The following is a 24,466-nucleotide window of genomic DNA, read 5'->3' on the forward strand; positions in this document are numbered from 1 at the left end:
TGTACTTCGTCAAACAGCGTAGCAGTGAGACGTTTTGTCTAAACTGCGTGAGCAACACAGCTACCATGATCAGACAAGGGGGGAAGTCGGTCTTGGGAGATTAAAGGCATCAAGAGATATAAAGCAATGCGCTGGGGTGTCAGGGCCACTAACAGCTAACACAAATAGCAGACACACAAAGTTAGAAACTGGCTTGTGAACATAGTGGGTCATTTTGCTGCTAAAAAAGCCAGATAGTTCCCTCAGGAGTTGGTGGAGACCAAAACGGAGCTTAAAGCAGCAATATAAAGAAGGTAGCTTAGTCTGTAACAATTTGTCAAATGTAATGTAGGCGCTAACCACAAACAAAACTCATTGCATCGTGACAATTTTATGTGTTGACAACTTGTATGTGACACTGTGATCCTGCCCTCTCACTGAAGTTACAGTGCATAGAGCAGAAAGAGGTTCACCCTGTTACAAAAAAAACGTACCGTCAACCTGACCATGAAGCTGTTATTAGAGAACTGTAGTTCTATGGAGGCTCATAGTATTTCTTGGTTGTGTGCTGTCACTCTCAAAAGTTTCCCCTGGTAACTCAGGGTGTCTGAGGCACAAGCATATTTCCCAAAATGTGGAAATACATGTGGATTTTAAGAAAACGAGTCTTCTGCTCAGTATTGATTAGGAACAATATTGTTAAAGTGAGCGGTTCTGTTCAACAACAAAAACAAAAAGCCCATAAATGGTTATTGAATCATAAATCTGACCTGATGTGACACCATAACGATGCAAAAACCTGAAACGAGGATCTGTAGATGTGTTCTTGTGCATCAGCCGGCCCTGAGTGTCTAATCAAGCTGTTTGCGTGTCACTTGATAGTTCAAATTGCTGGCTGACCAGCTGTATCCCCTTAGCCACAAATAGCACCCATCTGGGGAGACGCAGCGCTGCCACATCCCAGTGCTCACATAAACGGCACCCAAAATGAGCTAGAGTTAAGATCCGCCGCTCATCCGTGCATCCTGTTTTTTGTTTTTCTTCAGTTGTACACATCTGTGTGTGTGTATGTGTCTCACCTTCCTGAACCGAGCAAAGCACTCCCAGGGAGAATGACCATCACACTGGCCATGCCAGCGCCATGTGTCCGTGCCTGCGGATGTAATGCAAGGTCACTTAACTCCCCAGTTCACACACCGCGAACAGCCTGTCGCTGTGCACAGGAGATAGAGTGCCGTGGTATTGCTAATTCATCAATGCTGCCTCTGACCATGACATATTTACAGTACATGACATTTACAGGTTGTGTGTTGGGGGCATCTATAAAAGGCACAAAGCGGTGAATTGATCTCGGTGTCCACGTCTAATGGATGGATGGTCAGGCTGCTGACCCCACTGGCTGGAGCGAACAGCAGACACTACAAAAGGCTCGACAAAGGAAAATAAAAGTAGCTGCAGCGCATGTGCACCAGTCTAAACTCTGATTAATTATTATAAAGAAAATAACGCTGGTCCAAATAATGATAGAGTTGTTGGTACGTGGCAAAACCATCTACCGTATATATGTTCTATTTGATGTAGATCTATAATGACTTCTTCGACGAGCTCTCCCAATGAGTTGCCGTTTTGACACTGACTGATATTTGATTACACAGATCAATACTATCCTGTCTATCTCAATGTAAAGATGGATGATGGGAAGATCAAAGCATACTGAGGACCTATATGTCATCAATAATGTCAAAGGCCGCACACGATAATTAATGCGCTGCCGACAATGTGTGTGCATGTGTGTCCGTGTGTGTGTTCATGCGTGGGTTTATGTGTGCGTCACGCTGATGAACAAATCCCTTGAGGAGAACTAATCTACGTGTGTGTGTGTGCGCGCGTGTGTTTTGTTGTTTCTAAAATAAAGACGGGCCCAAAAATAATGAGTGCAGGCGGTGACTCAGAGGTTGACATATGGCATTTTCTGTGACATCATCGTCAGCAGCGCCACGGCCTCGGCACTGAGATCCTGCCAGCGACTGGTTCACGCGGCTCCCAGCACGCTGCCTTTGAATTTGTTCGTTTTATGACTGTTTTACTGCTCTGCCTGGGCGGGGCGCGCTGGTGCGTTAAATCAGTGATGCAAGAACTTGTGAATCAAACCCCACCAAAAATCCTCATCGTCGTTTCTGTCACATTGTCAGAGATGTTGAAATGGAGATGAGAGCTGCACTAATAACTGACAACATAAAGTGAGGATAATTTAGGCTTCTCTTTATCAGGCGTGATGGACATTGAAGTGAAAACAGCCTTTTTATAGAAAGTTATGAGTCCATGAGGACACCGTATTGATTCATTTTGATCGAACTTGTTTTTGCCACACATTCTTCATTTTCGTCAAGGAAAATTAAATGCATTTTATCCATTGGTTTGTGGACTAAGCTCGTTACCGTCTTGGTTTGAAAGGGTAGAGCTGGGGAAGAAACTGATGATGCGCTATGATAGCAGTTTACTAAAGCATACCCTGATTTATCATCTTTTTTGGTTTAAAGGTGTAACAAGTAAGAACAGTTAAAACACTTCAAAATCCACTAAAATCATCAACAGAATGTGAATAAGAATTGCGTATCTTGTTGCAAAGTCATATACTGTTCACATATTAGTTGCATACTAACCAGCTAGCCCTGACCCTAACCCGATCTAAAGCTCCTGTGCTGATGGCGTTAACACCTACCCTGCCCCGGCTCGCAAACTCCTAGCTCGGACTACAAGCTGCACAGCTAGCTAAGCTATCGAAAGCCCACTTCTCACTTGAACTATTACCTCTGTTAACAGTGTTCTGATGAGTGTATTATCTCAAGCGCTAGTGGCAATTCAACACAGCGTAATGTTCATTTGGAAAAATGATGGTCCTGTTTAAAGGTGTACTATGTAAGAATTGTCAGCCAGTCAGATTCAAAACAAACAGGGGGCAGCATATCACCAGGGTAACTGCTAACTGCTGCTAACTGCAGTTGGCAGCTATCCTAACTGTACCAACATTTCCCAAAAGAAAATCACGCTGTGTTGAAGTGAAACTAGAGATTAAGACCATAAACTCATCTGAACACTGTTTACAGAGGTAATAGTTTAAGTGAGAAGTGGGCACATTTTCTCATAGGCTTACATGCAATTTGACTTGATTTAAAACCAGTGAAAACGCCCCTGCTGGCCATTAGCAAAAATGCAGGTTCCAGGCACCTGGCTACACTTTTCAGACATGATTACTCCTTCCAAAGGAAGATTTAGCTGGTGTTAATACTGCACTAATTTCTGATAAAACCACAAAAGATAGCATTTATTAGTAACATTAACATCCACCCTTACCCCAACACACTGTTACCTTCACGCTAGCTTACCTTTCTAAAAATGTCATCGTAGTAGTTTGGTTGCAGCCTGTCAAGTGCAATCATAAGTACGTGTTGGAATAAATCTGTTATTTTTCCATCTGGTAAAATTGATATTTTCTAAAATTACCAGCAGAGACTAAATGTGAATGCAATGAGTCAAGCTACTAGATCTACTGCTGAAGAGGAGATTGCCCTGGACAGTAGAGGGTGCTATCTGTGTGGGTCTATAGATGATTGAAGGTTGTTTAATGAGACTTTTCATGAAAACAAAAAAAAATTTGTCCATTAGTCCACCTTTATTGTTTTTTTGAGAGTTTTTAAAAAAAAAAATAAATAAAAAAAAATGTTATCATGGTTTTCATTGACAGCTCCACTGGGATTGCAGGCTCTTACATGCCATGCTATCACTCAGAGAAGCCTGATTTGTTTAAATAAGACTTTTCATTTTCTAAGCTTTGACTGTAATTAACACTTCACAGCAGACAAAATGAATATTGAAATAACCTGTCAAACAAGCAACAATAGACGAAGAAATTAACAATACAAATACAATATTGAAATAATCATTTAGCCTTAATGTTAAATGACCTATTTTTCTTTTTTTGTAGGACGTGACTGGTACAATTTTAATGCAGTGTTATGGAATGAAACTCTTCCTGTAGGGTTACAAACATGCGAACACACACATGCAAGTGGATGAGAAACTATGCATGAGCACAAACAGACCCTGGCATTGCAGGCACTCAGCCATGCCAAGGGACATTATTTGGCAGCTGTCAGCTCTAATAGGAGTACAGCAGGGTGGGAGACAGATCCAGGCTCTGTACCAAGCCTACAAGGGTGCACTATCTGGCAGCCGCAGCATATCTGCGGGTCTGCCGCGTGCACGAGCACACGCACCGGCTAGTACGCCAGTGTTGTTGTGTCAGAGGGGCTGGTGTATCAGACCCCCTCTGAGATAATGCACGCCACCACTACAGTGTCCGTTTAGCCTACTATCTATCTGGCCTCGTGTGTGTTTGTCTAAGCGTGTGTGTTGCCTCCCTCTGATGAAGTGCAGTGAATTACTGATGAAGAGAGACTTCAAGTGTTGGCTCCGTCATTTCATAGCACCGCGAGACAAGAAGAGAAGGAGGGCGTGATGGAGAGACAGATAAACACACACCATGCTACATATCCTCCTGCCTTCTCCTCTCGCTGACAAAGGATTCATTTTAAAATTCTGGCTCAAAAGAAGGAGGCAACAATAAATATGAACTTCAGCTTAATTTACATGACAATCGGACAGAGCGGCTCCTCGCTGTATGAAACACCAGACTAAATCGAAAACACGAAAACAAATCACTCAAGCGCAGCCTGTAATTTTGAATTTTGAAGTCCCTGGAAAATCAGATCACTTGGTCAAAAGGCCGTAATGAAGAAGGCTGTTTGTGTTCGCTTTTGTGATTCGGGGTCTCACATTTCCAATTAATTGTGAAACACAGTGAGAAAAAAAGCCCCCGCATGCTCCTAAACTCACATGCACTCATTTTGAATTTCCTTTCGCCTGTCCCAGATTTTTTTTTTTTTTTTGTGAAATCATCGGTAACCACACAGACACACAGACACACAGACACACACACACACACAGACACACACACACACACACACAATTCCCACCCACTGTAACCTCTCTAAATTACCACCCATGAGAATTAAAGGGTGACTCACTCACTGTGTGGCATCAATTAACTCCCTCTAGGCACACAATGTAGGTAGGACACTGGCTGTGTGTTGCGGGCATGATCCGTGTTTTTTCTGTTTGTGTAGGTTGGTCGGCTGGCGCAACTGTAGGTGGCAAGCGGCTTCACACACAATTATACAGCAGCGCTGCTTGAAAACAGCAGGCTTGCATCTCCACGCTGAGGCCCATGCGAGGTTACAGGGCCCTGGAATCCTCCGTGGGGGGGCCGTGTAATATAAACTAACCTGCTGTGACAGTGAAGAGTGATTCAGCCACAAAATGCTGTGTTATAGACCCAGGGGAGTAAATGTGTTTGTGCACACCACTGTGTGTTTGTTTGCCGTTGTGATACGGAACAATACTGAATGTCTTATTACACGACCGTGGGGTGTTTTTCTCACTTTATTTTTAGCACGAAACACTCTCTGACAATTGAAAAACAATAGTGCACATTTCGTTACACAATCAGGACGAGGCCGCTGCAAGGTTGTAATACACTAATAAGCACCAATTGTACAGTACAAGAGCGTAGTGATTTGGTTTCACAGTGATTGAGGCAATTTGACCTTGAAATAAAAATTCGCCTTCCCCTCTCCTCCAGAGTTGCGTGACATGAAGTGTTTGGGTTTTTTTTCAGACCAGCACACACAAAAAGGACGTGTCTTTCCTTAATACTTGCAAATTAAATTCCATCACACAACCCACTCGCTCAATTGACATTACAGTTGCAGATTTTTTAACGCAGCTGAGTGAGCGAGCAAACCAGTGAGCAAGTGAGGGAATGACTTAATCATGCTGAACTCTTTAATCTCCCTTTTGAGTTTTCTGTCATGTCGTAACAACAAAACAATAAGTGCTTACATGAGCTCATAAAGTGAGCCTTTAGCTGAGCTACTCCACTGGAGAGTTTGCTGTGGCAGAACAGTGTTCAAGGGCACATTCACTGCAACATTAGTGGGAATGGATTACATTTCCCTGTGACAATTTGAAATGTTTCATTAGAGACCTATAAACTGAGGACACGCTAAAATATTCCTAAAGTAGGTCTATGACAGACCAGCAGCTCCCACCAGATTCAAGATTTTTTATCCCGAGGGAAATTGTTGTGCAACAGTAGTAAAGTAAAGTGAGAAAGGAATACCAAAGTAATAAATAGTAGTAAAGTAATAAATAAACAAAATAAACAGTTACTAAGTACACAGAATGTAAACCAACAGTGAGCAGCATAAACTGAAATAAAAAGTACACAATAAGATTGAATAAAGTGACAAGTGGTATAAGGAGATAAAAATAGTAAATTTAGCAGCAGCATGAAATAGCAGCAATTTACTAAGTCCAGTGCACACTCAATAAGTGATGGAAGTGATGGGGAATGATATTGATTTGATTTGGCTCAGGTGACAGTGTCTCCACTGTCCCTCCTGCGACCAGATGTGGATGCATTAAACAGTCTGATGGCCTGAGGGAGAAAAGACTTCCTCAGGCGTTCCGTGTTGCATCGGGGTGGGATGAGTCTGCTGCTGAAGGTGCTGCTGTGTGAGTTTAGCACCTGGTGGAGAGGGTGAATGTTGTTGTCCAGGATACTATGCAATTTGCACAGCATCCTCCTCTCAGACACCACCATCAAAGAGTCCAGTTGGACCCCCAGGACGGAGCCAGCCTTCCTGATGATCCTACTGATCTTGTTGGCGTCTGCTGCCCTCAGCCTGCTGCCCCAGCACACAACCCCAAAAGATGAGGATCCAGCAGACATGACAGACATCTGCCTAACAACACACCCTACTTCACAAATGTAATGCCAACAAACTGGACCTGCAACAATTCACCAAAACGGTTTTCACTTTAGTCAGACATATACATTTTATTTTAGCACTTTCCTAAAGTAACACTTAAGCCAACTAAAGCTCCATCTCCACCCACATCATGAAAAAAAAGACTTACCTTTGTTGTTTTTATTTTTTCGGAACCAGATAAATAGGTTTGTTTCGATGGCATGCCGTGATTGACCTGTACCGGCTGCACAGCGCATCTCGCCTTGCCTCGCTTAATAGTACTGGTCGTCATAGCAACGCGCCGTAGTGAACACCAGATCTGTCCAATCGGTAGAGAGCAAATATCTGACCAGTCAGCGGGCCAGGTGCCAGGTATTTTTCACACCTTTTCCAGTGCTTTTGATACCCTAGAACAATGTGTGTTAAATACTCTTAAATGTCAGAGGAGCAGGTCCCCTCTTCCCATCCTTTCTCCCCTCATAAAGTAAAGAAAATGCACTTGCTAAACCTGTTTTAGCAGCCTCATCTTTCTCTTCTGAAGTCTGTTTAGATTTAGAGGGCAGAGCTTAATAAAGACAGTGTTGAGTTGTTGCAGCCTGATCAAGTGCCACATGTTTCAGCCCTGAGAAGGTTTATACTGCGTGAATATCAGCGCAGTTTTCAGAAGCTAATCGTTTCTCCTATAAACGTCTGAATGATCCCTAATTGCGCCTGACTGAACAGATTCTGCCATGGTGAATGTCTGGCTCCACTGGAAGCAATTACCACACATATTCATCCTCGTCCTCAGTCGGCGGGCTCAGTAAAATCAGCTCTGTAAAATCAAATTTTGGGGGATACCAGGAGTGGCTTGTAGTGTTTTGTGTTTTCCTCCACTGCATTATTTAAGCCAGTCTCAGTCGAGACAAAGCTGAGCATGTGGTGCTTTAAGCCTGCCAGACTGCCTAGTGAGGCTTCTTTGGACTTTTCCAGAAGTTCCACCGAACCCCACGGGATTAAAACCCCTCTGTGGCAGATATTTACTGGCTTCTGCTGAATCATTTGTGTTTATGAGCTTTGTACCGTCTCTGTGCATCAGCCTTTTTATTCATTATTCAACTCATATCTTGCATTACAGGGAAAATCCATTTTTTAATGGATCATCGCGCACTGTGTGGGTGCAGGCCACGTGAAATTGATCAACAATAAATATACAGTTCAAAGAACAACACTTCTTTATATTATATATATATATATATATATATATATATATATATATATATATATATATATATATATATATATATATATATATATATATATATATATATATATATATATAAAACAAATGAGATGGAAAAATGTAACAACATGGACTGAAAGAATGAAAAATGGACATTGCTTTAAGAGTCACAATGTAATTAGTATGAGTCATAAATGACTCATACAATGATCAAAGTAGTGACTTTGCAGTGTCAGACTACATTGGGAAGTATCCCAGCATGCAATGTGCGAGGAGGCGAAGTACACCCTGGACAGTAGCTGCTCAGAAGCCAGCTGTTGTTCTACCTAATCCAGGTCATTCAGACACAATGACTTTGAAACAATACCAGATAATAAAGTGTGGCTGCTAGAAATAAACACTCCATAAACACTATATCCTGCATTTCCCATAATGCAATCAATAGTGTGATTTTGGGTAAACAAATTGGTGACACTTTATGAAAACCATCATGAGTAAATGATGCATTTATAGTTAATTGAAATTAAGTTATTTTACTTTCAACAAACAATAAACAATGTATAAAGGTTAATTTACTATAAAATTAGCATTTATAATGATGGCTATTAAAAGGGGTTATTGGGAATTTCCCATTTAACTGAAGCATAATGCCAGTTATACCACTGGCTACCATGTTGGCTGAACATATCTATGTGGAAGCCCATTTCCACCAGTCAAAGCCTGAAAACCTAGCCTTGAATTTTAAAAGTAATCCCCCCTAGGCTAAATCATAATTGTTGGATAAAAAGCCCAAATTATGAGAGGAGAGTAATAATTATTAGATAAACAGTCATTATTATTGATTTTAATCTCATTTAAACTGATTTACCATGGGAATATATTTTTTTCTTTACCTGCAGATATGGGCTTTCATATGTCTTGTAAGAAAATTACAATAGATTATGTAACGTGTTATGTTTGAGGTTTTCTGAAGTATTCACACCCCTCTTTAGAGATTGATGAGGACGTGGCTCAGGAACATCACCTCAGCTTAAGCGGCCTAGTTTCAAATCCAGCGGGTGCACGCAGCTACATGAAACAACATATTTCAAAGAGAAAATGTGTTTAACCTGTCGTCTCATAACACGCCCGATGCTTTCGCAAGGGGATCTGAAAAATACATTTCTTCATAATGAAGATGGCAGAGCAGAATCAGGTAGTATTTTAAACTTTGGTGCATATCAGTAAACACAGTGAGAGAAAAGAGAAGCGCCAAACGAGGAACGTGGTGTGTTTCTGTGTGCATTGTTGTGTGTGGGCCTGCAGCATGCTGCATGGTATCCTGCCTTATATCTGCGTCAGAAGTGTGTTTGCTGTTTGAAGTTTGCTTGATGTCAACACTTAGAGCTCCCACCCTTATCATGAAAGAGCCAGATGTCCCTCGGCATAAAGACTGGGTGGATGCTATTCTGATCCGGGATTTACACAGCGTTTGAATCGATACTTAAGTGGTGCCGATTTGCTTTGTATTTTCCACATTTTTAGGCATTTAGCCGGGCCTTTGTCTTAACGCGGCGTAATAGATCTCTCGATTGCAAATTGTACAAACATTTAAGGATTTGTGTAAGTGTGTTTCTTGTCTGTGTGCTTATAGATGGCTCTGATGTCTTCATATCATTTGTAAGAGTGCTAATATTGTAAGTTGAAGTAGTTTATGTGACAGCTTCCTCAGGGAGGGGGAAGAGAAACTTGGGGGAGGACAGGCTGGAGGGTGGCTGGAGTCAAATGCAGAAAGTTGAGAAGATAAGACAGACGGGAGAGGAGCGAAAGAAAGAAACGATGTTTGCAGGGAGATGGAGGGCGTCGGGAACAACAAGTACTCAACAATAGCGCTCCTAAACATTCTGGAGGGGGACGAGGGGAAGAGATGTGGAGTGAGTGGGAGGGGAGAGACGGCTTCAGCTCGCTTTATTACCGCTGAGAATGAGAGGGGAGGGGATGAGAGTGGAAGACAAATGAAGTACTGGAATGGAAGTGGACAGATATTGATGAGATGAGAGAGAGAAATGGATTGGCGAGCAAGCAGAAAATGTAAAGCGTGTGTGTCAGTGGAGCACATGTGTTCCTGTGGCAGATACCATCCACGGCGTCCAGGTCGAGGACGCCTTTATGGGTATTTATTGTCCTTGCGTGCCCGTCAATGCACCAATTTCCCCTTTGGAAATCATTAAAGTGTCATTTTTCTTCTCAGCATGGGCCTAATTTCGAACGAACGCTGTCCCGATGTTGACCTTATCCATGAGAGGTTTTGCTGAGCCGGATGTTTCCCACATTCACGCCAGGGGAGCTTCCCGGCACAAGCGCAGATGAATGCTAGTCGCTGTGCAGCTCCACCGGAGTAGCTGAAGATTGCTTAAAAGTGCTGTAGCAGTGAGAAAAGCGTCACAGAATAGGAAAGAAATACCAATTTCATTTCAGATTCTTCCTACTCGATATTTTTGATGCATCTGTGCAGCAACATAAAGTCTGCTTTGGAAAGACCCACACGGCTCTTTCCTCTAAACAGCATCAATCAGCACTCCGTTGAGTAGAAATGTGATTGTAATGTACGACTGAAAGGACAGCATGTTCCTGCCTTGTCAGTTACTTTGTTTGCTTTTGTCTGAGCTGGATACTCCAGAAATTCATGTATTGATTTTCGCCTACAAAGACAAAAACTGATCGCATCTTCGGCTCATCTGCAAACGTCTGCCATAACCCCACCAAAAAGGCTATGACCTCTATTTCCCTCAAAGCAACCAACCTCATCACCAGAATAAATGTTGGCAATGTATGTTTCCTCCCAAGTTCTCGTTAAAAAGACCTGATGAAGATGTCCCGACTTCCTGTAACAAAGATCCAAACATAGATTGATAGAGGTCTCCTTAAAAATATCCATTTGTGTCACGCATGCAGATGTTGGAATGGCATTGGTCATTCCAACATCTGGTTTGACGTTTACAAATATTGAAACACAGTCTTGAAAAATGGTCGCTGGCAGGCCTTTCACCTGTAGATCCACCTTTACCCCTCTGCCTTGTGATATAAGGGTCAGGTCGTACATGTACACATAATGTCAACCATGATATGACACCTTTTGTAGAATTTCAGTATGATACGTAGCCTATGAGACATACAAATATAAACAAATCAGAAGTTTGATGCTAACTCCCCACATGTTATCCAGGTCAATCGGGCAAAAGCAACTTAACAGCTCATCTCAGTTGAAGTGTCTGCTTGGTAAATGCACTTAAATTTTAAATTGTCCAGTTCATACAGTAACACAAGGATCTTATTATGAGAGCAAAAGAAAACCTTATACAATTGTTTTCCTCGTGGCAAGCAAATAGACTTCACATATAAAATTGTTGGAGTGCCCCTTTAAGTATATAGATGTTATACTATGATATATTGGCATTGCTATGATGGAGTCACACACTAAGCATGAGGCCAAGTACCAAAGCAATCATAGCGATGTCGATATGTTGACCCAGCCCAGACTGGCTCAGAGTTAGTGTTCCTGTTATTTTGTCCCTTCAGTTTAGAGGAATCTACACAAGCATAAAAAACAAAAAAAACAAAACGAAACTGAAACACTTTATTCTTACATGAGTACTATTGCAAGTCCACTGCGTGGAATTGCATTATATAATACAGGTGTTCATGTTTTAATGCTGGCTGCTCCCGTGACCACAGGCAGTCATTTCACAGCGGGCTAATAAAAAGTCAATTGCTCGACTGCTTTTCAGAAGGTTTCAACAGTGAGATAAACAGTGAGGAAATATTTATGGGTCCCCCTTGATAGAAGCTCGCGGGTCTCAGCTGATTTGTTTACTGTGCTGCTGTCATTTTGTCAATGGGAACATGTTGACGGTGAGAATTTGCTTGTTTCCAGGCCTCATGAATGTGCAGAAATACTGGAAAGTTTGTAAAACCGAGTCTTTGAGGTCAGCAGTGGAAATGAAGTTAAAACTTTTTATATGAGCAGAAAAAAATGTCTAGCAGGTGTTGATAATTTAGGTTCCATATTTTGTTTTTTGTTTTTTTCATTTATTTTATTGAAAACAGTGTTTCAGTAGTGGCAGAAGCACATTTGGGAGCTAAAACTCTGAAAGGGCAAGTAATATCCTGTAGTTTCCACCAGAGTTGTTTCCTGTAGCAATCAAACTGCAATCACACATATGGCAATGATGCAGCGCTGTATAAGACACAGTCTGACACAGTAGTTTATTTGAGTGGAACAACAGCTCAGGTAAAAACGTAATTTCCCTCTACTGTCTTGCACAGAAAGAATTAATCCATGTGAAATGAAATTGCTTTTATGATCTGTGAATACAGGTTAGACCACAATAAATGGTCCAACAAATAAACCAGTTATTCATACATAAGATATGAATAACCCCTCATACCCTGCCAGATGAACTCAAGCTCATCTTCATCAACACCCCACTATCCATTAATTTCAACCATTTATGAATACGCCAGCTTTAGTTATTAATTCACTTTAGTTATCCATTAGCCATGTATCCGTTATCCAATTTTTTAGGTAACTATTAAACATATCTATCTTTCACTTCTATCTATTAACAGATTATCCATACTTTATGTTAAAATCGAGCCTATTTAAATTGTTTATCCATAACTACTAGCTAACTGTTCCAACTGCTCATCAATGTCTTTGAGCTATTTTAACAACTCATGCATCATCATGCATTGACTATTTACCCACATAACCTTTAGCTCACAATCTGTTTATCCATTACTTTAGTCATTTTAACAGTTACCTGTTACCTAGGCTATTTGTCTTTTAGCTATAGCACTTTAATGTAACCATTAATTTATTACTTTAGGCTAACTAGACCTAACTCAACTGTTAATGATTGTCGTTTAGCTATTTAACAACAATAGCGCACATTACTTCTACCTAACTATCTTTTTATCCATTACTTTAGTTATAACACCAGTTATCCATGACTTATGTATCTGTTAGCTTTCAATTTTAGCTAGGATAATTGTTTTAGCAATTTGTCCATTAGGTGTAGTTATGCACTATCTACTAATGACATAGCATAAGGTAACTGTTTTAACACATTTCTTTAAGCTAGCTGTGTAGACTCGCCTGCTATAGGCTATTTGAGCAGAATGAAACCGACAAACCTGCAGTCTCGTACCAAACACAGCCCCCGTCCTTGTTTACAGCTGACGGTTCTGTGTGCTTAAATCTGCATGTTGCTGGGCTTTTTCCTGCCTGTGTTCCAGTTTTGAGGAGGCATCAGAACTCCTTCAAAGGCATCAAACAATAAAAGATGGCAAGAGGGGAAGTTGCTTTATATTTTATAAACGGTTGATGCTCCCAGCTGGCGAACATCCAGAGACTTATCCTTTTCATCCTCATTTCCACTGCGCTGAAGTCAATTCTGAACGTTTTCAGTTTTGATAGATATGAACAATCTGTCTCAAACTTCTTCCTTAGGTATAGCTGTTACGATGAAGGCTATTTGTTTTTTTAATAATGGATTTCAGTATTATGTCCACATGAACTTCAACATCTTTTTTCTACCTTTCATCAACTCAATCCATCCAAAGTCTCCCCTGGCACTTCACTTCACTCCCTTCAGCCCTCTTTGCTTACATTGTGTCGACGCTTGGGATTGTTTGGTTTGTCTGCTTTTCAGTCTTCATGCAGGACTCTTTTATAGAGTGTGAAATTTCATTGTTTTCTTCCTCCCTCCAGGACTCTCACAGAGCTTCTGAAGCAGCCTGGGGAGGCTGGAGTGGTGGATGGACCTGGGGTTCATCATCCTATCGGGACCAACGGCATCTCGGCCAGAGCACTCCGCTCCAACAATGGTCAGTCCTTCATGAGTGAGTCAGACTATCTGTTTGAGTTTGCATGCAAGCACACTGAGTTGATGTAAAATAAGACATTTTAAAGATATCCCTTCATTTATACACTGTATACTCTAGTTGTGCAGTTCATATCAGTTCAGACACGGCTTAGAGCAGTGTTACCTCCCTGTTAGATGAACTCAGGTAGGTTAGCCCTTCATAGACACCACCATGTCGATAGGCTATCCAGTACTTGACTAACTATTTCAACTGTATGATTTTAGCTAGTGACCATGTATCACTTATGTACAGTTATATATATGTTGAACAGTTTATCGATTCATTTTAGCAATTTTAACTGAAACTATAACATAAATATGTTTTAGCCATTTAGCCTGTACTTTTAGCTAGCTAAGCCTCCATTTCAACAGTTAATCTTTAGATTTTAGCTAAATATTTAAACTGTAAGGTACCTATCAACTTTCAATCCATTAGACAAGGCTACTTTAAGGTAACTGCTTTCCTGAAGCCAACCATTTATCCCTTAGGCCACTCCACAATCTTTCCACAAGTTCCCTGTCAACAGTACTATTGCCCAATAGGGTAAAAGGATTTCCTGTCCGACTGCAGTTTAAGACTGTGTTTCAACAATTGTAGAAAGGAAACCAGTGGACATTTGTATGTGTGACACCACTCAGTATATTTGACAGGAAGTCAGGATGTGTCTAGCAGTGTTTATAGGAACAAACATTTTATATTTTTGATGGGAGGTTAGGACATCTTAAGCTATGTTTGAGGCAACAAACCCCGACTGTTTTGATGAGCTACCCTCTAAATCTAGAGCAATTCAGACACTGGGGGCCGGCTTAATTAGGAGCACTGGGACAAGGTTTTAATATCCTCTGTGACACACCTTTAGGTCCTCTAATAACCTCACAAACACACACACAACACTATCAGCACTAATCTCAAGGGACACTGAAGACTTAGTTCCTCTGAGATGATATTTTTTTCATTCATACACACTCATACATACACACACACACACACACACACACACACACCAAACACACATATATATAACCCATTAAATACACATACAGTACATGTTTTGAGTCCCGCACAAGAAGTTCTCCCTTTGTGCCCACTTACAGCAAAACACTTTACGTACTCTCTGTTTTATGTCTCTCGGTGTAACACATAACACAGGCACACATGTGTCATCCATGGAAAAGTGGGCACGGGGACACACAGGTCATATTTAATTAAGATGTAATTAGCTGTGTTCCAGCTCCAAACCCACAGAGGGAGCGCTGTGTGACCCATCTGTCTCCCTCTTTCTCTCGACGCTTTGACCACACACCCCCACACACACACACACATATACATTCTCAATATAACCCTGTGCCTCTTCAGTGGATTGAGACTCAGATTAGTGGGAATATTTCCTGAGGGCTCATTTGTGACAAGAGTGATGGGACGCTTTATAGGACAAAGGTCCGTGTTGCCTCACTGTTCGGTCCCTCTCATCAGGAGCAGCAGGAAAAAAATGGGAGCCAGCCTTTGGCCCAGATGTTTTCGAGTATCCAGATTTGTATTACTGTGTGGTGTCACGGGTCTTTTTATCGCAATACAGTAAAAGAAATATCTGGTTACCCCCTAAAGCAGGCAGGGAGCTTTAACATATCGATAAACATGAATCAGTAAGAGAGCACAGATCCAAACAAGGACACCAGATGTTTCATATGATCTGGCTATATATAAATCATTACAGTGTTAAGTTTAGGTTAAATTTTCTCATGTCACACTGTCACAAATGCACGCACTCACACATGCAGTATTTATCCACACGTACAGTACAATCAAAAAGGGAAAAAGCAGAGGCCTCCTGCTTTACTTTCATCTTCCCACAATAGCGATAAACAAGTTTCTGGCCTCTCTTTCACCCCGTACTGTGCTTATTAGCACTCTGCTTTCTTCATTCCTACTGCTGTTCCCTTGGACCTTCCATTTCTTTATTCCCCTGCCATTAAAAACCCCCTATTACCTCCTCGGCTTTCTCACATCGCTCTTGTCCCGGAACTTTTTGATAGTCTTTAACATGCACATAGAGAGGATGATAGTAGTTTAAGCAATTTAGTTCATCTTTAGCATTTATGCTGTGCAATATCATTATATTTTTTGATTATTGTTTTTAAAGTCTGGATGGATTTCATGACAAAAAAATGATGTTATGGCTCCATCTTATACCTAAAGATACTACTGACAAGTTACAAATTTTGTTTATGGAGCAATTTCTCATTTTCCATTTAAAAAAACCTTTTTCTCTCTCTTCGTTCTGCTGACTTTAACCGTATGATTAGGTGTAATGACATATACAGGCTGTAAAATTCCAGCACTTAAGCTATAGAAGAAGGTAGAAGAATTATTTGCGAGTATTATTACCACTCAGGGGAGCGAGAGAAGCAGGCGGAGAAGGAGGGATAATGAACCCTGTAGTTAAAAAGATCATAAAAAAGAGGAAATTGCGGAGGGAAAGGTGTGAGAGGCGTGCAAGAAGGGATAAACAGGACGGACACATGGAGGAGAGTGTGTGTGTGTGTGTGTGTGTGTATGTGTGCGTGTATGAATGGGGGTACGGGGTGATCACAGTTGGTGCGATAGGATGAAGCCATCCTGATCCTGCTGTGTCAGCCGTCGACACATAATCACCTCTTAATTAAACACGTTTAATCCTCCAGGCCACTTAGACGGAGAGGGGGAGACAGAACAGAGAGATTTTGGGGGGGGGGGGTGAAGGAGACGGAGGAAAAGACAGAGGACAGTAGAAACATGGGTAGAGATGTGGACAAATGTTCAGCACCTCACAGGCTGATTGAAAGAACATTTCCAAAAGACTTGTAGGCAGCATGTAAAATGATCTTTATCATCTTGGGATTCAAGTGTGCCAGCTGTTGATGTGACAATGTGTGTATTCATGGTACCCAGTGGATGAATTTACGCCATTTTGCATTTCTAAAACACTTTCCCTTTTTTCCTGGTGTGTTACATGTGACCTCACAAACACAGTGTAGAACAGGGAACAGTAGAAAGCAGCATGAGCAACGATGTCATGGTATCCCTCTTTCAAACCTGACGCTCTCTGCAAAAATGCTCGATTACTGCTGGAACACAGGCAGATGGGAAAAGTATTAAGGCATCAGCATCCAGCACTCGTCATAGCATCGTGCTAACGGGGGAGCAAATTAGCGTGTCCACCCAGGCGTCGTGTTTTCATCACTGCCAGTTGAAGCCGGAGCTGATAAATACCTGTAACTACTGCAGGGAATGAAAGGAATGAATGCCGATTGTGCTGTTTCTCACTTTAGACAAAATCCAGATGTTTGTCAGTATTAGGTAGGTAACAGGATTGAAAGCTATATTACTGACTTTACAGATGCCACCAACGGTTGACAATTGTGAAATGTCTGTCCAACATTTACATCCCTCAGCAATATCGGCCTGAAACCATGCTTAACTAAGCTGGTGATCGTGATGAAGATGACACATGTGAAAGATAGTGACGGCGAGGTGTGGCAGGAAAAGCAGTGGGATCCATAATACGGCCTCACAAAGCCGCTAGCATGGCATGTTCTGAACCTGTAGGTTCATGCAACAGATATGCTGCCTGTTGAAAAAAGAAACTGTCAAATATTTATATTTCCTTTACATCCGTTTGGTTTCTAATGGTTCTGAAGCAGAAGTGTGTTATTGGAGAGCTTCTTGAGGGCCACATTTACTCATTTAGGCTTATTTTATTTTGCAGTAAGTGAAGCTGTCATTTCTTCCCAGAAGTTCTTTTCAAAACACATTTCTACTTCAGAAAACATTGACAACTGAATACGAAGGAGAACATGGATTTATATTTGTTTCTCACGTACTGTCAAATTCAGGCTTGTTTTGACAAACCAAAGCTGTCAATTCTTCCTTGAGGTTCTTAGACGCACTTCAGAAACATTATACGCTGAACGAATATAAAAGAAAACATAGATTTACGCCTCATTAATGTTTTTCAGACAGAATATGCCTTAATGACCGATTTAGGCTTGTTTTGACGGCTGTACTGCAGTAAATAACGCTGAGACGGGTAAAGAGGTAGTGGGAGGATGACGCCAGGCACGATAGCAGTCCTCAGCTTTTCTTATTTATCCACCGTCACCTGCTGACTTACATGTAGTGTAGATTTAAAACACATGGAATGCATCATTTGTTTACCAGACTATGATCCCGCTATTGCCTTCATTGTAGAGGCTGAATGTATCACAAACAAGGCAGTCTTCATCAGCAGCGAAACATACACTTGATATTTAGCTCCGAGGACAAAACTACCTTGTGCATCGGCGCGCTGCGGTGTGCGACAGGACTATGAATGCAGCTGATTGGGACGAAAATACACCGAAATAAAAAAAAGTCTGAGCCCCTCTCCCTAATGAAGACGACAGCCAAATCCCTGTGCTTCCTCTTCAAAATCCTCTTCCTGCGCTCTCTTCCAAGGCGGATGTATATTTAACACGACATAAGAGATGAACTGAGGGATATGAGTGGCGAGATGTTGAGCGCGAGGGGCTGGCATATTTGACAGGAAAGATGGAGAGAGAGAGAGGGGAAAGAGAAAAACCCAGGGAGGGAGAATATCGAGGTCACGCGACGGTAACACCGAAACAGGAAGACAAGATTTTCTTGTATGGCTTGTGTGGTGAGAGAAAAGCGTTTGACAAAGGGAGGGGGGTTATAGAACAAAGTTGAAGAGAAAAAGGCAAAGGGGGTAGTGGAGGGGGGGAGACAGGAGGGAGGAGATGAAACTTAGATGAGGCTAAAAGAGACATAAGTTAACGGTGACATCGCTGAGGCGTGGAATTGGAGGAGTGAGCGAGTGAAGGAGGGCACAGGATGGGGAGGCTTAAAAAAAAAGAGAGAGAGAAGGGAGATGAAAGGGAGCTGATGATGGCAATGAGGGGTGGGGGTAACGCTGTGTCCATTGTGCGATGAAGGGAAGAAGGAGGAATTAGATCAAACGAGAGGCAAGTACACCGTGTGAGAGAGAGCAAGCGAGGGAAAGGAAGAGTAAAAAAGAGTGAGAGAACAGATAGAAGAGACAACATGCTGCTAGCTGCGAGGGGGACAGCTGGTCAGCTGCTGCTCCGCTCTGTTCTGGTGTGGAGAACCGCCCCGAGGACAGTCACCCTGCTCTGCACACACACACACACACACACACACACACACACACACACACACACAGAAACCTGCTAATCCATCTGCATACGCAGCAACACACGAACATGCACAAGGTTTGCGTGCATATGTCCAAACATATCAAAAAGACACGCATTTTGTTCCGTTTCACTAAAGGCCATGGTATAGGATGTTGGAGGAAGTGTGGAGGAAAGTAATGAATTATGTGTGAGATGAAGATTTGAAAAAACTAAATGGAGAAAGTGCAGATAGAGGGAATGAGAAGGAGGGGGAAAAAAAAAAACTCTCCCCAGACCACGGCGGAGGACTGGCAATCGGAAGGAGAGTGCGAGGGAAATAAAACAAAACATAAGGTGCATATAAGTGAGACAGTGAGCGATTATGTAAATGTGAGTGAGAGGGTATCAGGCGATGGGATGTAAATAAGAATGTGTGGCAGGGGAGGAGCAGCGAGAGCCGAACAGATGGCAGGTGAAGAAGGAGGGAAGGAAGATGGAAAGCCGGGAATTGCGAGAGCGCTCCCAGATCACTTATGGCTGATGTCAGGCATGCAAACATCGCCTCCGATTGCGGTGCTGACTGCAGCAGCAACTCCCCTCGCTTTGTTTCATCAGTGAGTGAGTTCAGCACCACGGACAGCAGCACTGAGATCAGTCGGGACTCTGGGACGCATTCACTCAACTGGCTTTGCAAGAACTTCAGGGGAAGGCGCTATTGTTTGATGATGAATTGTGCTGTTGCGAGATTCCGGCATACAGTATACTGACTTTGAATATATTCAAATTTGAATGCTTCCAAATCAAAACTCACTGTTTCTAAAACAGAAATACCATTCTGGATGGGTTGCAATGAAATCTGAGATATTAATTTCAAATATACAAAACAAGTCTTGTCAGTCAAAAACTTGAAATAACATGTTCTTTATTAGAAAGTAAACAAAAATGGTGATACCCCTAATAGACAGTATACATCTAAATTATACTTTCATTAGATCATTACAGTTTCATTGTTATGTGTTAATCTCCTATAAATTCTAAAAAAGAGTGTCATAATGTTTTGAAAGTTGAGTAAGTCTATTAAGGTGCCAACAGTGGAAAATAACATTGTCTGTCCTGGCACACCTCCATAGCCTAATGTTTCTGTTGCTGGGTCATGAAATGACATTAAAGGGTCAGATCTGATGTCTTATGTAACCACTGTGGGAGCAGAGTCTCAATGAAGCATGTGGCTATAGTCTAAAAACTCCACAGGACTGTATAAAATCCAGGCTGTGATGAAAGCGTGAAGCTTGCGACCGGATGTGAACTGTTACAGCACAGATTTACACCATGTTGGCATCAATGTGTTGTCTCATCACAGTGTTATTTTTTATTTTTATTACTAATGTAATGGTGTCAAATAACATATTAGGACCTCACATTGGGTTTCTAAATATGGAGCAATTAGGTATAATAGTTTAATATATTTTCAGTCTGATGGTGCATCATAAAAAGTTTTTAATTACAGGATAATTTAGGTGTATAATTAGAGTATAACTTCTACTTGTTCTCTGTCTAGTAGAGACAGTTTTCTTGTCTTATTTGATAAAAGTTAATGTTATACCTGTTAAAAGGCAACATTAACATGAGCATGGCAGCACAGACGCCAACAACTAGCTGCTAGCTGCTAGCTGCTAGTGTGGCTGTAGACTCTTCATGTTAAATCTTGCTGTCTTTGTCAGTGTCTTAAGCACTGCCATGGAGAGATGTCACTCACCCCTTGTAGTGATCCATAAGCCGATTTATTTGTGAGCTACTTGACTATATTGTTACTCATAAACCGCTGCACCATTATAATATCTTACATGAGTTTCAGTTGTTGTACCAGTGATTAAATTGACCTTATAAACAACTGGATCCCACAGCCTAGCTGTGATTAGAGCCTCCATCGAAAACACTTTGAATAATGATGCATCGCGTGGTCACAATATTAACACATGCACACATGGAATGCTTTATTCAGCAGTTCTCCGAGGGTAACCTTCAAACAAACGACGCCCCCGCGTTACGGAAGGAAAAAGACTTCAGTGGGGTGTTTCTGAGCTGGGCGGACTCTTCTTCTGTACTGGAGGTCTCTTCTGAGACGGGGAAGGGATTTGCATTTGTGGGGCATAATTTGCATGTTCCTGGCCTGTAAGGGGGGGGAGACATAAACATCAGAGCGTGAGAAGGAAAGCAGGTTGGGATGGAAGCAGGGAAAGGAAGAGGGAAGGAATGCAGAGAGAGGGGGGGGGGGGAGTGAGGGGTTGGTGAAGGGGGAGATGGGATCAGTGTGACATTGAAATCAAAACAAGGAAATGAGTATCGCGGGAGCCTGCAGGACGGGTGTTAAGTGAAAAGACGTACTGTGGGCAAGGGGGCTGGTGTGTGAGTGTGTGTGTTTGTGTGTTTGCAGGAGTGTGTTAGCATCTGTGTGTGTGTGTGTGTGTGTGTGTGTGTGTGTGTGAAAGAGAGAGAGAGAGTGTTTGTTTACATCTGCGCGCCCTTCATTTCTGTGGATCGGGCCTACAGTGCCACATGGGGCCGGTGCCAATTATATCTGCGCCGAGCTCGTCAACGACATGCCACCAGAGCGGGAGAGAGAGGGAGAGGGAGACGGAGCGAACATGGGTTAAGAATATGTGAATATATGTGCATATGTCCATACGAGCATGAAAACACGCCTTCATGCATGAGTGTACAGTACAGTCTATACATCAGGTGGCCAACTTGTCTTCTAATCTGGTTAAGGTTCCCGCAATTATCTCCGAATGACTGACAAGTCTGCGTTATGGGAGTTTTTTTTATCCTAATTAGTGTCTGACAGGATGACTGGGTCTAAACTCGCTGGCCTTGTGATGGCGATTGTAGCCCCTGAACGGCCCTCAGCCCGCTGGCCTCATGCGAACTGATTTAATATTCAGAAAACAGAACACATTTTATGGCATCACAGGAGGGAGTCTAACCGGACATGGCAGCTGTAATACATCAGCACAGATGCCACAGTGAGTGTACGACTTAATGTAACAGTAAACAACACCACCACCATGTCTGAATGTTGGAGTCACAGAAATGTCCATATCTGCTGCACACACACTAACAGACACCCCTACACTTGTATTTTGACAGCAATTTATTTGCCAAAAATGAAGAAAAAACACAGAGGTGAAGGGAAAGATAAGTTTGATCGCATTTTGCCCCCAAATGTTCTATAGTAACTAATACCCTTTGAGCGAAATGTCTTAGCAACTATTAAATGTATTGACATGAGTTATGATACATATATTTATGCCAAAAAATCATATCCTATTTTCTTAATCTACATCTTTTGTCAGATCTAGGTGCTATATATGTAATGTGAATGTATCAAAAAGCTAAATGCACAAAGAAATGCACACAGCCCATATTCAGAAACTATCCTTTTAAACGAGCCAGGAGGACTTCTGTAACTTTGTGACATCACAGCTGTACAGCCACCGGCCTCAGCATTACCTCTAGCACAGCTGTGGCAGCAAAAACACAGCCAGAGCTGATGCAGAAATGGTTTGGGTGATGCCTGCTCAGGCTTGTGAGAGCAGACCAATTGCAGCAGACTGAGCTTTTCAAGAGGGAGTCCTTAAAGGGACAGGTACACAGGGTGAATAGAGGTGCTGCAGCAACAGACAGTATGAGAAAAATGTTTATTTGAACACAGAAGGGTGCACATTTCTTTGAGAAGGTGACAAAAATAAAAGTAAGAACCGGAAAAAATAAGAATAATATGGGACCTTCAAATCATTTTGGACATTGAAGATGTTTGTATCGTCTGTCCTTGTTTTTCCTGTCTTGAGTTTCTTCTTCTGGAATTTCTTCTTTCTTTCTCTCGACCTTCAAATGAGCTTTGCAATAATCTATTAATGTCTGACTTGGAAAAAGAGAAATGTGACTCTGCATTTTCCTTCCCCACATCTGCTTCCAACTTTTCTCTCTCACTCACCTTCCTTTTCCTCCGCCCTCAGGCAAAAATATCTGTGCCTCACCCTCCACCCAAACTATACTGACACAGCCAAAACCACTGAAAAGCCCACAACGACCATAATAAAGTGCGTTTTATTTAAATGCTTCAGCTATATTTTTTGAGGGGGGTTAGAATTAAATTTGCGAGGACTTCACACTACCAGATTGAGACACCCCCTCTGATGTTACAGCAGGGTAAATCAGGTGTGAGTCAGCCTGAAAATCCTCTGGCATCGCTTGCTTTGCCCTCCGACTATCTCTTCTCACATCTTAGTCTTCCCCTTTCTAGTTCCCTCTCATTAGCCACCAATCTTCTCTCATCCTCTGCCCTCTCTCTGCTCACAGCCCTGCTTCCCTCGAGGTCTCTCTCTCTCCCTCTCGCTCTCTCTCCGTCCCCTCGCCGTCTATCTCCATCCTCCCTCCTTCTTTCTCCCCTTTCTTTCGCTCTCTAAATCATCGCCTGAGTGTCTTGCAGACTGAGCCGTCTGATCCCTCATTTTCTGACTGAACTCTAAAGTCACCCCGAAATGATCACAGAGCTACGATAAATAGACCTGATGTTCCCTTTTGGTGTTTTAAGGAGTTCAAGAGTTGAGTTGCACCAAGCTGAAAGCAAACTTTTGGGGGTTACAGGGACAAAACCGAGAGGCAGTGTTCAGATCCGGGGAAAAACAAAGATGAAAAAGTAAAGAGTTAGTTGAAAAACAAAAGCTCACATTTCCCCTCAAGTCCGAAAAGAAATAAAGAAGCCTAAGACGTCTAAATTGGATGATGTAAGTGGAATGAAAAATAAAGAAAAAGTATAAAAAGAGAAAAGTACATTTTCAAAGCAGCAAACGCAGAAAATAAAAGAATTCCAGAAGCGAGCACGTGGACGTGGATGGTGCCGCTCTACATATCCTACATCTGTGAAGATCCGTCGCCACTGCTGAAAGTCACCAACTCACAGAGGAGGAATAACCAGAATAGGCTTATTAATAAGCCAGGGCAGCGGCAGATTACAGCTTTAGCGAGCCTGCCAAAACAATGACGGAAACAGACAAACAGGGAGTCCGACAGACAGAGACCAAAGGCACAGGGTCAGTGGCTAGATTGGAAATATTCAGTGATCTACAGTGTACACACAAATGCAAACTTCACACAGCAAACCGCGTTAGTTTGACAACAAGTCACCATACTGAGGCACAGTGGTGATTTGAGCAAAATGCTAACGTGTTGACAATTGCAATGCTAACATGTTGACGTTAGCAGGTTGGCTGTGGTCACTGCCGTATGTTGCCTATTGACATGCTCACATTTGC

The 24,466-nt window shown here is 42.1% G+C and overlaps 1 protein-coding gene across 2 annotated transcripts in view; it reads left to right on the forward strand.

Annotated features, from left to right (window-relative positions):
- The window catches only part of LOC119014816 (protein shisa-8), a 103,254-nt gene that overhangs the window by 31,988 nt on the left and 46,800 nt on the right, over nucleotides 1-24,466 (forward strand). Inside the window, exon 3 of one of the 2 annotated variants that reach the window (XM_037090307.1) lies at nucleotides 13,826-13,956. In XM_037090307.1, coding sequence (XP_036946202.1) covers nucleotides 13,826-13,956 — 131 coding nt within the window. The remainder of the gene's footprint in view (nucleotides 1-13,825; nucleotides 13,957-24,466) is intronic. The other variant, XM_037090308.1, reaches the window with a different exon arrangement.

Source organism: Acanthopagrus latus, chromosome 23 (genome assembly GCF_904848185.1).
Source record: "Acanthopagrus latus isolate v.2019 chromosome 23, fAcaLat1.1, whole genome shotgun sequence".
NCBI classification, from domain to species: Eukaryota; Metazoa; Chordata; class Actinopteri; order Spariformes; family Sparidae; genus Acanthopagrus; species Acanthopagrus latus.